The sequence below is a fragment of the Asterias amurensis genome, chromosome 17 (assembly GCF_032118995.1).
Source record: "Asterias amurensis chromosome 17, ASM3211899v1".
Classification (NCBI taxonomy): domain Eukaryota; kingdom Metazoa; phylum Echinodermata; class Asteroidea; order Forcipulatida; family Asteriidae; genus Asterias; species Asterias amurensis.
Window position 1 is genome coordinate 11,479,451 of NC_092664.1, and position 13,885 is coordinate 11,493,335.

The window sequence follows — 13,885 nt, forward strand, 5'->3', positions numbered from 1 at the left end:
TAAACTGAACTAAAAACAGCCATTCGTTAAAGTAACAGTTGGCGTTATCGGGTCACTCTGCCTCATCACAACTCTTAAAGAAACAGCAAATGTTCAATATAAATGTTGCTGGATGTGCTTAGAGGAATTGGAAAGAGTCTGGCCGCACTTTGCCCGAGGGATAGAAGACAGATGGACAAGAGGAAAAGGAGAATATTAAAAAAAAAACCGGGAGAAGTCAAAGAAACAAATAAACGGAGGAAGGTGGCAATAAACTACGGGGGAGGAAAGACATCAAAACAACTGCCCCCCCCCCCCATTATTTTGTAATTCCCACATTGGGTGCATTATTGCCTGCAGGTACATACTCAAATAGGAATTGCTTAACGTGAACATGTTGGATAGCTTTTTAATGGATTTGTGACCCACTAAAAAGAAGATGAAGATTCCCATGACACACTTCTGATACGATCAGAACAGACTATTAAAATATGAATAGGATGACTACAGCAAGGGAGTGGAAACGTTGAGACCAATTCAGAACCTACTCCACGGTAGTGAAGTTTTAAACAAGAAGTCCCCTCAACACTTAAAGGAACACGTTGCCTTGGATCGGTCGAGTTGGTCTTTGAAAAGCATTTGTAACTGTTTGTTATAAAATGCATATGGTTAGAAAGATGTTTCTGAGGTAGAATAACATCACCAAATTAACTTTTACTCCAGGGTGTTGAGAAGCAATTATGATATGCGACTTGTTAAAGGGCACACATGTGAAATGATATGGGCCCAGTTTCATGTTGAGCATGCTTAAGCACAAAATATTGCAGGACAGTATTCAGCTTAGCAAAAAATAGCAGGATACCAGTCACAAATAGTACATGTGACATGGTACTTTGGCTGGTGATCGTATTCTGGTAAGCATAATTTGGTTGTGCTGAGCTGCTTTTTGTGCTCAATCAAATCCATGAAATTGGGGACTGGATTTGAAACTCCAGTTCTTACCTGTTTTGGGTGGACTATAACGCTCGGCAGAAGGGCATCATGTTTCGTATAAACCAACAATCAACTGACCCTGATTATCTTCCCACGAGAATACCTACACAAGGGCATTTTGCCATTCATGAGGGATGCAGCATCAACCTCATAATGAAAAAGCAATCAATCACGCCAAAACACCACCTGACTCAACCGTCATTTGCTGGAGATGGACCAGACAGCCTGTCTACTTGAAGGTAAGGTTGGATGGTTTCCGTCAGTGGAACGCCAATTTACAGACCTTTATCAAGCTGCCTCCATCTTGGTCATGTTCCTCGTATCGAATAGCAATGATGAATAATAATACTCATTTTGAAAATAGGAACCAGACTATTTAGTTCTTCAAGCCTCAGTTTGATAACATTGATATTAAGGGGGGAAATTCAAGATGGCCGCACCGTTATAAAAGTCTATGGGCAAACGTATCAAGAAAGAGAAAGTCACATGTAAAATCAGATGTGATGTTTGAGACACTGGACACCTTTGGTAATTGTCAAATACCAGTTTCTCACTTGGTGTATCACAACGTTCATGTACTGTACATGTTTGTACAAAATAACAAACCTATGAAAATTTGAACTCAATTGGTCGTCAAAGTTGCAAGATAATAATGAAAGAAAAAACGCCCTTGTCACACAAAGTTGTGTGCTATCAGATGCTTGATTTTGGGACTTCAAAATCTAACTCTGAGGTTTCAAGATCAAACTCTTTGAAAATCACTTCTGTCTCAAAAACTATGTTACTTTTTGAGTAATTACCAATAGTGTCCATAGTCTTGGCCCAAGACGATGGTGCTTGATTCTGGATAGTGTACTACGCGCGGTTAAATCGCCAAAGCGCGCCCGCCACGGTATGATTTAGTTACGTGGACGGCTCGAAATTTAGACTACACTCTGCAAGCTACCATCGTCTTAGCAATCCTGCAGCGCTGTGTTAACTTTTTCATTGTTTTCTTCTACAGCTTTGTGTAGGACAAATCAGCGTGCGATCGTTGTAATAAATTAACATAATATATTAGTTGACCCCGGGGTCATTCATGTTATGATTACACGGCATTGGCAGCTCCGTGTTTGTCGTGGAGGAAAAATCGTAAGAAAATAGGAAATATTCACGATTATGATAGCCCCATCAATCGGTCCAATCCACTCCGTGAGTGGATTGGACCGATTTATGGGGCTAGGCAAACCATACTATAGTATCACTCGTTCGTCCCGTCCGTACATACGTCCGACCGTGGCCCGACTTCATTTCATGCTGCTGGGCGCTGCCATGTTGTTCACATATTAAATATGCATAACACAACCTTGACAACGGCCTTATTTACATAATACGGCAACACCCACAGTGCACGCAGCGCTGCAGGATTGCCAAGACGATGGTAGCTTGCAGAGTGTAGTCTAGATTTCGAGCCGTCCACGTAACTAAATTATACCGTGGCGGGCGCGCTTTGGTGATTCAACCGGGCATAGTACACTATCCAGAATCAAGCACCATCGTCTTGGGCCAAGACTATAGTGTCCACTGCCTTTAGCTTCATGTGTATCTACTTCCTGGGTAGACAAGTTCCCTCAAAAACATAATCTACCGAGTAAGTAGATGTAGATACACACATGGGTGTTATCCACAAACCTATTGATACCTCACCATGCAATGCCTTAAAGACACTGGACAAAGACCAGTCTGCTCACTTGGTGTATCTCAACATATGCATAAAATAACAAAACCTGTTAAAACTTGAGCTCAATTGGTCATCAGGGTTGGGAGAAAATGATGACAGAAAAAACACCCCTGTTGGACGAATTTGTGTGCTTTCTGATTTTAGTGAGAAATTACCTCTATTTCAAAATCTATGCTACCTCAGAGGGAGCCATTTCTCACAATGTTTTATAATATCAACAGCTCTCGAATGGTCGTTACCAAGTCAGTTTTTAAGTTAATACTTGTTTTGAGTAATTACCAAACGTGTACCTTCCCTTTAAATCCTATCAAGTTGTAAGAGACAGTACACACATGGTGCCAGATAAAACAACATAACATACAATTCACTTTGGTGTAAAGGAAAACCAATTCCAAGATTATAAAAAAGCAATTCATTACGCGTACCAAACCACCTGATTGAAATAGTGTCTTGCAGTAGATATTGCAGACTGTCCCCAGAAGGGGAAATTAGATTGAGGCTGCAAAGGTAAGAGCACACCAATCTACAAGAAAACTTGAAGACAAACTCTTAAAGCCAATGGACACTATTGGTAAATACTCAAAATAATCATTAGCATAAAAACTTACTTGATAACAAGTAATGGAGAGCTGTTGATAATATAGAACATTGTGAGAAACAGCTCCCTCTCTGAAGTAATGTAGTTTTTGAGAAAGAGGTAATTTCTCACTCAAATGTTATACGCCAGAAGCCTTTTTAGGCATCTGAAAGCGCACAAATTTGTGCAATAAGGGATTTGTTCATTTCATTACTCTGTTCCAAGTTTTAATAAATCTGGCAATATTATAACAAAGAATAGAAGCTACTCCTCGTGTATCTTTTCAAGGCCTTCGATTTCAGCCATGACAACAATCACCAAAAAGTCAAGATGCACACCAACCACACAGATCACCATGGCAACACTCGCAATGTCCATCCCATCCAATAACTTCAAAGGCTAGATATTGTGAAGGGTCGTTTGAAGCCCTTACATGCGAGTCCTCAATGTTAAGATGTCTCCTGGCAACGGGCCGTAAAGCCCTTACATTGACAACACGGTGACCCATAAATTTACATGATTTACAAGCAGTGCCCCCCTCCAGGTATCTTCTCCAGACATGTACATCTACATAACACAACAAAGTTAACCATGAAGCGGCATTGCAAGACACAAACACAAGAGGGGGCTATACAGGTTTATGGAACACTAATCTCTTATCACAATTACTTGGTATGCACATTTTATTAGTGGAATATGAGGTGGATGTTTGTCTAGCTAGCTAGACCAACATGCACCTCATTCAACAGTTAGTGCTTGCGCATGGGTATTTGCGAAAAGGTGTATGGGTGTACCCCACTAAATAAGGAGAAAACAGGGTCAAGCTCACTATAATTTTGTTAAGGCCTTTAACATACTGTACTCCATATTCTAGATTTAGACAGATTTGTGAGCCCACAAAAAGGGTTTCAGTGTAAAACATTTAACAAATTGTGGCTTGTGACTGATTTTGGATGACTTTGGGCAATACAATATGGTCCTATTTGCAGTACATGTAGGTGTACATGTACGTAGGGACCTTTTTTCAAGGTTGATGCTCGGACGTTTGGACAAATTACACGGGTGTAAAGGTGTTTTGGCTCGGAGGGGGATGAAGTTGACAGGCCCAGGGACTCCCAATATTTTATTAGGCAGAGTCAATAAATAATTGACCTTTTACTGTAAAATGTTGTGAGACTTCTATGAATTGTTCACGTATTTCTGAGTATTTAGCATTTTGAATGCTACCAGAGTTTATTAAGGGTGCACCCTATCGCACAGCATGTCTGGGTGCTCAACTGTACTAAATTTGCAGATAAAATCACACAATCAAGTGTGTGGTCTGTGTCTCATTTGAGTGTCTAGTGGATTGACCGTGTTAACTGGTCAAAATCTTGTCAGCCCATGGCGGCAACAAGGCAAGAACTTGTGAGGGGCAGATAAAAAAAATGATGCCTCGTTTGTTTTCTTAAAATCCTCTCCTTATAGCTTGCATAATAAAGTGCAACATACATCATGTACATGTATAATTATTCCTAAATACCAAGTTAATCCATTTCAATTGGTCGAGAGGAGATCACATATGTTTAAATTTGCGATATAAACACAAACACGGCAAGAAGTATTCAAATATACGGGCGACGTGCATATTAACACACGGCACCACCGCGAGGACCCCATGCGACAGTGTCACATTTTGAAAAATCTTTTTAACAAAATTGGGAAAGAAATAATTCAGCTCCACTGTGACATCCATGTAAGATAAATAGCGCCCTCTATTGTCATAGCTCTTCAATTTGGCAGCCTTAGCCTTAACCATTTGCTTTAATCTCCTCTAATAAACAATGAGCCCTGATTATTATCATTGCTATTTACTCCACCCAATTTCCTACCTCCCCACGTAGTACAGTTCTACTCTGCTGCTTTAGAATAAATAGCAAGTTTAAGGTGATCCCCGGCTGCCGCTTCACAGGTTGTATCGTAATTTGGGTGTGATCCCTGGCTACACGGCAGCTAACAGTTGTATGGTTCTGACTGGCACCCCGAACAAAGATAATTATTGACAAAATAGGGACACTGTCAATATAGGGCAGATAGCTCAGTTGGTAGAGCGCCCGCACGTTAATCCGGATGTCGTTGGTTCGAATCCTACTCTAGTAAATTCTTTGTTCAGCCCCAAAAATCATTTCAAAATTTACCCAGTCAGTTTCCCTTGTGGTTTATATTGATAAATATGTAGTAAGTTCTCAGAGGAAAATCAACACAGCGAAGTACATTACATTATAGAAAGCCTTGCCACATGCTGAATTACTACCTCATCATGCAAAGCCTCAAAACTCTTACAGTGACTTTGAAAATACATGTAGGTCCAGGGCCCAGGCACAGAATAGTATTGCTTAGCAGAAACAGGTTACCAGAAAAAAAATCCATGCAGTTTACATTGTGGGAAATGGTGCCCCACTCTATGTTTGCTTTATTTTCTGCTTATAACAGCTTTATGAAACTGAGCCCTGGGCCCAATTTCATAGAGCTGCTTAAGCAGAAAATATTGCTTAAAAATGTCCTGCTTAGCAGAAATGAGCAGGATACCAGTGATAATTTGTACACAATACATGGAAGTTTGGCCGGTAATCTTATTCCGGTAAGCACAATTCTTTAGTGCTTAGCTGCTTTTTAGGTTTAAGCAGCTCTATGAAATTGGGCCCCGATGGTAAGCTTAGTGGACGTGTTTAGGGAGGAATTGGTGCGACGCGATTTAAGACAATGAAATGACCTACCTCCTCTCGGTGCCATCATCATGTACCCTTCATCCTCGCTGCTCTGAGGTACCGTCATCATGCGACCACTTACGCTGGCCGACCTCTGAGCCAACTGTGGTGCATTCTGGGTATGCGAAGCATAGCCAGACGACCCCCGCGATCCCCTAGTCATTGGGGTCATCGACATGTAGGACTGGTCTTCATCTGGTGGTGCCGGGGCTGGAGGTCAATTAAGGGTCAAAGGTTAAATAGTGAATATCATTGAAGAGAGTTATATCATTTCAGAAAGAATAAGAATTGAAGAATTTAGTCATGATCAATTAATTTTCTTAGAATAAATGAATTGGAATGGGGGACTACAGAATGCTGGGCAGCAGACTTACATGTACCAGGTCATAAATTTCCATGGTTAACAGATTTCTGAGTATGTGCACATTACCGATAACAATGATTTTACCTGGTAAGTTTGCCGCCACCAAGCATTCAAAAAGACTCCAATTGATTTAAAAACATTTTATGGCAACTAAATTTATTTTTTGTCTTTTTACAATTTTCTTTTATGGTTCAATAACATCTAAAACTGCCAAAGAAAACCACTATCCATTAAATTTTCAAAAGAAAAGCTTGTCCCCCAAAGGTTTAGCGACGGACATCATTGAAGAGAGTCATTTCATATCGGAAGGAATAAAACTGAAGAATAGAGTTGAATGAAATAACTTAATTCCTAAGAACAAATAAATTGGAATTGATTTAAAACAAATTATATGACAATTACACAGAAGATTTTAGTGTGCAAGAAGCTCTTACAAAATTTTTTTTTTACAGAGAACACCACTATCATTACAGGAAATGCTTAATTGAAAACCAAGTGAATAGTTTTTCAGCCAGCACAGGGGGAAGGGTGTCTTTAAAATATGTCTTTTTGGAAGAGCATGCACTCACTGACCAACAACATTAAAATGACAACTAAACATGGATTGGTGTTTTTCAACTGTGACAATTTGCCAACGTACAGTAAGTTCATGCAGAGATGTTGGTGAAAGTAAACAAAAAATAGAGAGAAAAACAAAAACACACAGACTGCACCGATCTGTGCCTTTGACCATGAGGGCGCTATACTGAAAAATGTGGTCTTCACTATGCCATTACCAGTGTAAAAAGGGGAACATGTAATGTTTTTTTCAGGATCAGGACCATTAAAACCTACTTGGTTAAAGGCAGTTGACACAATTGGTAAATACTCAAAATAATTGTTATTATAAAACCTTACTTGTTAACGAGTAATGGGGAGAGGTTGATAGTAAAAATCATTGAGAGAAACGGCTCCCTCTGAAGTGACATACTTTTCGAGAAAGAAGTAATTTTCCGCAAATTTGACTTCAGGACCTCAGATTTAGAATTTGAGGTCTCGAAATCAAGCATCTGAAAGCACACAACTTTGTGTGACAAGGGTGTTTTTTTCTTTCATTATTATCTCGCAACTTCGACGACCGATTGAGCTCAAATTTTCACAGGTTTCTTATTTTATGTATATGTTGAGATGCACCAAGCGAGAAGACTTGTCTTTGACAATTACCAATAGTGTCCACTGTCTTTAAAAGCAATGCATCATTAGTATATTGACTGTTTTGAGAAAGAATTCCCTTTGAAGTACTGTATATGGCTTGTAAAATTTGTCATTAGAAAGCAACTGAATATAACATGTACATGTACATGTATGACAAAGAGTTCAGTCCATGCTGATTGTCACATTAGCTGCTTGCAAACTCGTTAAGTTCGCTTTCAGAAACATTTGTTATCACTCACACGTTCAAGAACGACAACAAAATTCAGTTCCCCATATCCAACGAGGCCAAATGCAGAAGCACTATGTTTTCAGTTTTCCACTCCCACTTGTGGGATAGTTGGAATAGGGGGAGGAGTCAATAACTGGCTGCACCTCATCACTAGAGGGCGCCTGTATGAGGGTTGAGAATCACTAGATATCTTAAGAGGGACATGTTTAGTAGAGCAAATTGTGGGCTTTCCCCATATGTTGTTGTCTTTGATCCCTTTTCTTCAATCTTCCCTTATAAAAACCGAAGTGAATAACAATGTTAATATTTCTTATGCTTTTCACAAAACAAACCTCCCCACAACAAATTTCTTGTTCGCCCAGACTGACAGACAGACATCTTTAGGATAGAGACCTGGTTTGATGAGCTTTCCCCAGATGTTGTCTGTGGCCCTTTTCGAAACGACGGCTTTGGCTTTGGATTCGGCTCAGGCTAGCTTGGCCCTGCCGACAGACATCATTAGGACAATTTGACAATTGCAAATGCTTTGCTCAGGGCTTCAGACGAGAGAATGGAGCCTCAAGCATGTCAAGCCGAATCCAAAGCCGAAGTTCTGAAAAGGGCCATAGATTTTCTGTTAAACCCCACTATGTTAACATTTTTTATGTTTTTCATTAAACAAACCAGCCCACAATGAAGCTCTCGTTCTCCCAGACAGACAGACAGACAGACAATACTGAACAAACTGACGTGGTATGTGCTTGAACGGAGACGGTGACCGGCCCCTACTGGATGGTGGTGATGGTGGCGTTAACGTGCATTGAACCGTCTGCAAAATCACGTAGTCATTTTCTGATGATGGTGAAGAGCGCCCTCTAGTGTTGATCATGTGATGGTGTAATGGAGGACGGGTGGGAATGTGCACGGTCAAGACGGCTGTAATGTGGGATAGTGAGTGAGGGACAAGCATGCAAGTGAGGTGATACAAAACAACAACAAAGAACTTTGCCCAAGTTCATAAAACCTGTAAGCACGAAAAACCTCCTTAGGACAGAAAACTCTTGCTTTATGTTTTTAGGTGTTCAGCCAAAATAATGTACATTTACCATCGCAGTGACTGGTACCCAACTCATTTCTTTCTAGGCAAAGGAACATGCTAAGCATTAATTTCTGCTAAACAGGTTTATGAAAATGTGCTCTTATTAAACAAAGTGACCATCTTATTTGGTTGTGTTCCTTGACAACACATTGCTGAATGACGCCCAACTTCTCATTTTAGAGAAAGAGACCACACTGTTTTGTGAACGGCCTTTGTTCAATTTCAAATGAGTTGAAAGGAATCAAATAAAAAAAGTTAAGCATCATAAGGAACTTAAGTACACTAATAGGGTTATTATTCAATCAATTATCACGCACGATAACATCTCATTGACTAGCAATTTAGTGATGCAATTCTGCAGGATAGTGATATCAATTAAAAAAATTAAAAAAAATTAAATCTTTTTTTGGGGTGGCACTTAATATTCGTTACCCACTGCGACCAGAATTTTGTAATTTCAAAAACTTTCTGAGATTCTAAGAAAACTTTTAAAATCGTGAGAACACAATGAATCTGGAATTCATTAAGAGCTGGCTACCCTATTCAAAACAGTGGGGCAATTGAGCAGAGGTTTGAAAAAGGCCCCCATAAATAAGAAGGCCCGGTCCCACTGCAGCGATAACGAGAACGATAACGATAACAACGCCAAGAGGACGCATTCTATTGGTTGAATGAGCATGTGTGTATTCTGCGTGGAGCAATTCAACCAATAGAACACGTCCTCTTTGCGTCGTGATCATTATCGTTCTCGTTATCGCTGCAGTGGTACCGGACCTTTACTGGAAAGCTCTCTACATGTTTACTAGTTCAGCATGACAATAAATAACATGCAACCATGCAAATCTCACAAGAGGGCGCTATATCCTTTTGCTGCCCATGGCATGTGTGAGAAGTATCAGTTCCCTCTCATTATTAGGAAAATGGGTAACAAAACATGTTTAAAATAGTTAATATGGCATGCAACATCAATGACACAGTACTCAATGGGTACATGTAGTTTGAAATGATGATAATAAGTGGGATTTGAAACTTTGCATGGTGGAAGTATAAAACTAAAGAGAGTTTTGTGGTAAAGCCATGTTTTTAGTAGTGTTGGTTGTGAATAGAACCGGTGACCCCCCAAACGTTGAGTTATTAAAGGCAGTGGACACAATTGGGTATTGTCAAAGACCAGTCTTCTCACTTGGTGTATCTTAACATATGCTTAAATTAACAAACATGTGAACATTTGAGCTCGATTGGTCGTCGGAGTTGCGAGATAACTATGAAAGAAAAAATACCCTTGTCACACGAGGTTGTGTTGTTGTTGTTACAGTGATGGTTGATTTCGAGACCTCAAATTCTAAACTTGAGGTCTCGAAATCAAATTCGTGGAAAATTACTTCTTTCTCGAAACCTACGTTACTTCAGAGGGAGCCGTTTCTCACAATGTTTTATACTATCAACCTCTCCCCATTACTCGCTACCAAGTTAGTTTTAATGCTAAAAATTATTTTGAGTAATTACCAATAGTGTCCACTGCCTTTAACCACCGGTTCTTTTCAGAACAAAAACTAATCGAACCTCTCTTTAAGTAATGATGACAATATTTCTACAAGCTAAGACATGCAGGGCTTGAATTTGGAGGGTCGGAAAAATTCACAAGATCTCAGGGTGGTGTGGCTCGGACTTGAGGCGTGGAATGAGATGCAAGCTGGTCTAGCTGGCGATCAAGTTTGATCGATAGATAGACCAGCATGCATCTCGCTCAACAGGTGGCGCTTGGGCAATGAATATTTGCAAAAAGGTCTATGTGTGAAATATCAGGAGCAGCTTGACAATAATCCACTGCACTGAGAACTACATGAACTAAATGAACTACTGCATCTTGTTCCCAGACTTCTTTCCTGATGTTACCTTTGGGAGCTGCAGAAGGTGTCATGTTCATATACTCATCAGTAAACTCTATACTTTCTTCTCTGATTGGGGTCCTTGTTGGGGAATCTGGTGTCCGACTCCGGCCAGATCCGGAAAATCTGTATCAAGATTAATAATTATAATAATAATAATAATAATAATAATAATATTAATAATATTGTTAATTTGTCTCCTTTTTTATTCACTAAAGAAACGTAGACAGAGTCTGGATCTGACTTTTCTTTTCAACAGTAATCTGTTTATCTTTTTTTCCCCTGAAGATTCCTCGCTCCAACCTCCGTTATCCTGACCTGTTTTACATTCATTGGAGAGCTGTTGATAGTATAAAACATTGTGGGAAACGACTCCCTCTGAAATAACGTAGTTTTTGAGAAAGAGGTAATTTCTCACTAAAATAATAAAAGACTTCTAGCTAGAGGTCTTTTATTCTTATGTGAAAGCCCACAATTTCGTCCAACAAGGGTGTTTTTTCTTTCATCATTTTCTTGCAACTTCGATGACCAATTGAGCCCAAATTGTTGCAGGCTTGTTATTTTATGGTTATGATTGGATACACCAAGTGAGAAGACTGGTCTTTGACAATCACCAAATGTGTACCTTCCCTTTAACAAAATGAAAAGTAGAGATTTTCAGATTGAGTAACAGTTTAGTTGACTGCGACCAAGTAAACATTCCCGCGTAGCTGTCCTACTGACGATTAACCCAGAGCACTGATTGGTTAAAAAATTGACCTGCTTTATTGCACAATGTTAAATGTTGCAACAACATCCCAAAATACCCTGTTGTGCGCCGCAGCATTGACCTAAATGTAAAGCACCCATTGCAGACAGGCGCTCCAGAGTCGCGCCAAACCAAATTCTGAATTAAGTACACAATAGTTTGACGTCTGAAACAGTTACTGGGGCGACTGTTGTAATCATTCAGAACGACAAGAGTCGCCCCTAATCTTTTTTGTTTCTGTGCGACTTTGGCGCGCCAGTCTGAAACAAGTGTTAGGGTAATGCTTAGATGGTCAGTGAGAAATGCATGGCTGAGCATAAGGCCTTTTATCATTTACAATGATAGAAATAAAAAACAAATGAACATGTCAGACTGTGTCGACCTTCCTTGTTCAAATCAGAAGTACCAACAGACACGCAACTTTGTAACTGAAAAACAAAATTAATAACAAATAAATAAATAAATACAATTTGACAAACAATTACCTAGTCCAACTACTTTAAAAGGGGAAATGCCTTTTAACACACTGAGCTTTGTACAAAGGTTAAAAGTCTTTCAAAGCAAACTCAAAATGAAAGTAAACAGAGAATAATACAAGCTAAGTTGCAAAAGTTGCAGGCCCGAGTCTCATAAAGTATCTTGAATGAATCCTCCACCATGCATCATGCAGACAATATTTAAAGGGAAGGTACACGTCTGGTAGTTACTCAAAACAAATATTAACTTAAAAACTGACTTGGTAACGAGCATTGGAGAGCTGTTCGCAGTAGTGTAGGCCTATAAAACATTCTGAAGTAACATAGTTTTTGAGAAAGAGGTAATTTCTCACTAAAATAATAAAAGACTTCTAGCTAGAATTTCCAAACGTGTACCTTCCCTTTAAATCCTTGATTTTGGAAACCCTTTGAACTACATGTAAAGGTGCTTGCTACAAACTTCATTGACACCTCGATCAAATCTACCACTGAAAATGTTGGGCTTTTTCATCATGCACTAGCTAGCCACAAGTGAATTTATGTGTAAAACCACAAGATATATGTAGCTTAACCTTCACATATTTCAGAATCAATAGACGATGTGACCTGTGACATCACATCTTTACAAAAGAGCCACAGAACCTGGACTTCCTGTATAGCCATGATTTGTACACAGCTCAATGGAAGAAAACATAAAATCTTATATTTTAAGACGATTGCACTGTCTAATTCTTATCAACTTTTGATATGATAAGAGGGGGCACATCTCAAAACTTGTCCAGCTTTTACCTTCATAACTCTTGATTTACTGTATGTGGAAACTATGACACAAAATGTCAACTTTCCCATAGGACCAGTGTGGTATCTTGCCTGCCAGAATACTCAAAGAATGGTCACACAAGGTCACACTTGTTCACGAGGTTCACATGGTCAATACAGTAGACTCTTATTATAACAAGGTTGCTGGGACTGGCCAACTTCCTCTTTAGAACAGTAATGATGTTATAAGAAGACCTCAAAACAAAGATACACAAAACAACAATTTAGGACTGCCAGAATGTACTCTTTATATTAAGCAGAACCTGTTCTTAAAGGGAAAGTACACGTTTGGTAATCGTCAAAGACCAGTCTTCTCACTTGGTGTAAATTTTGGGCTCAATCAGTCATCGAAGTTGCGAGAAAATGATGAGAGAAAAAACACCCTTGTTGGACGAATTTGTGTGCTTTCAGATAGGAATAAAAGACTTCTGGCTAGAAGTCTTTTATTATTTTAGTGAGAAATTACCTCTCTCTTAAAATATATGCTACTTCAGAGGGAGCCGTTTCTCACAATGCTTTATACCATCAACAGCTCTCCAGTGCAACTTACCAAGTAAGTTTTTGAATTAATATTTGTTTTGAGTAATTACCAAACATGTACTTTCCCTTTAACAGTGCTTTTTATAAGAGCTGTCAAGTACAGTCCTCAGAGATGGTAAACTCTAACAAAACTTGATGATGCGTTTCAATTAACGCCTGTTGACTTTTGCTATGAAGACCTTCATCTATTTTGCAAATTACTCCAACTCAGCTGTTTAAACTCAGTTTGCCTATTCCAATGATGAACAAAAGTCATTTCGTCCTACAGTCCCAAATCCTGCAAAGTCAGACATGTCAGACAGCTTTCTGAATAGGATTTTTGAGGATTTCCGGGTTAAGCTACATGTAGTATATGGGTCTGGCTTAAAGCCACTGGACACTATTGGTAATTGTCAAAGACCAGTCTTCTCACTTGGTGTATCTCAACATATGCATGAAATAACAAACCTGTGAAAATTTGAGCTTGATTGGTCGTCAGAGTTGTGAGATAACTATGAAAGAAAAAAACACCCTTGTCACACGAAGTTGTGTG

The 13,885-nt window shown here is 39.3% G+C and overlaps 1 protein-coding gene across 4 annotated transcripts in view; it reads right to left on the minus strand.

Annotated features, from left to right (window-relative positions):
* The window catches only part of LOC139949601 (insulin receptor substrate 2-B-like), a 119,495-nt gene that overhangs the window by 16,405 nt on the left and 89,205 nt on the right, over positions 1 to 13,885 (minus strand). For 3 of the 4 annotated variants that reach the window (XM_071948023.1, XM_071948024.1, XM_071948025.1), the window contains 3 exons: positions 10,778 to 10,896; positions 8,533 to 8,718; positions 6,026 to 6,226 (listed from right to left, as the gene is read on the minus strand). In XM_071948023.1, the coding sequence (XP_071804124.1) occupies positions 6,026 to 6,226; positions 8,533 to 8,718; positions 10,778 to 10,896 (506 nt within the window). The remainder of the gene's footprint in view (positions 1 to 6,025; positions 6,227 to 8,532; positions 8,719 to 10,777; positions 10,897 to 13,885) is intronic. The other variant, XM_071948026.1, reaches the window with a different exon arrangement.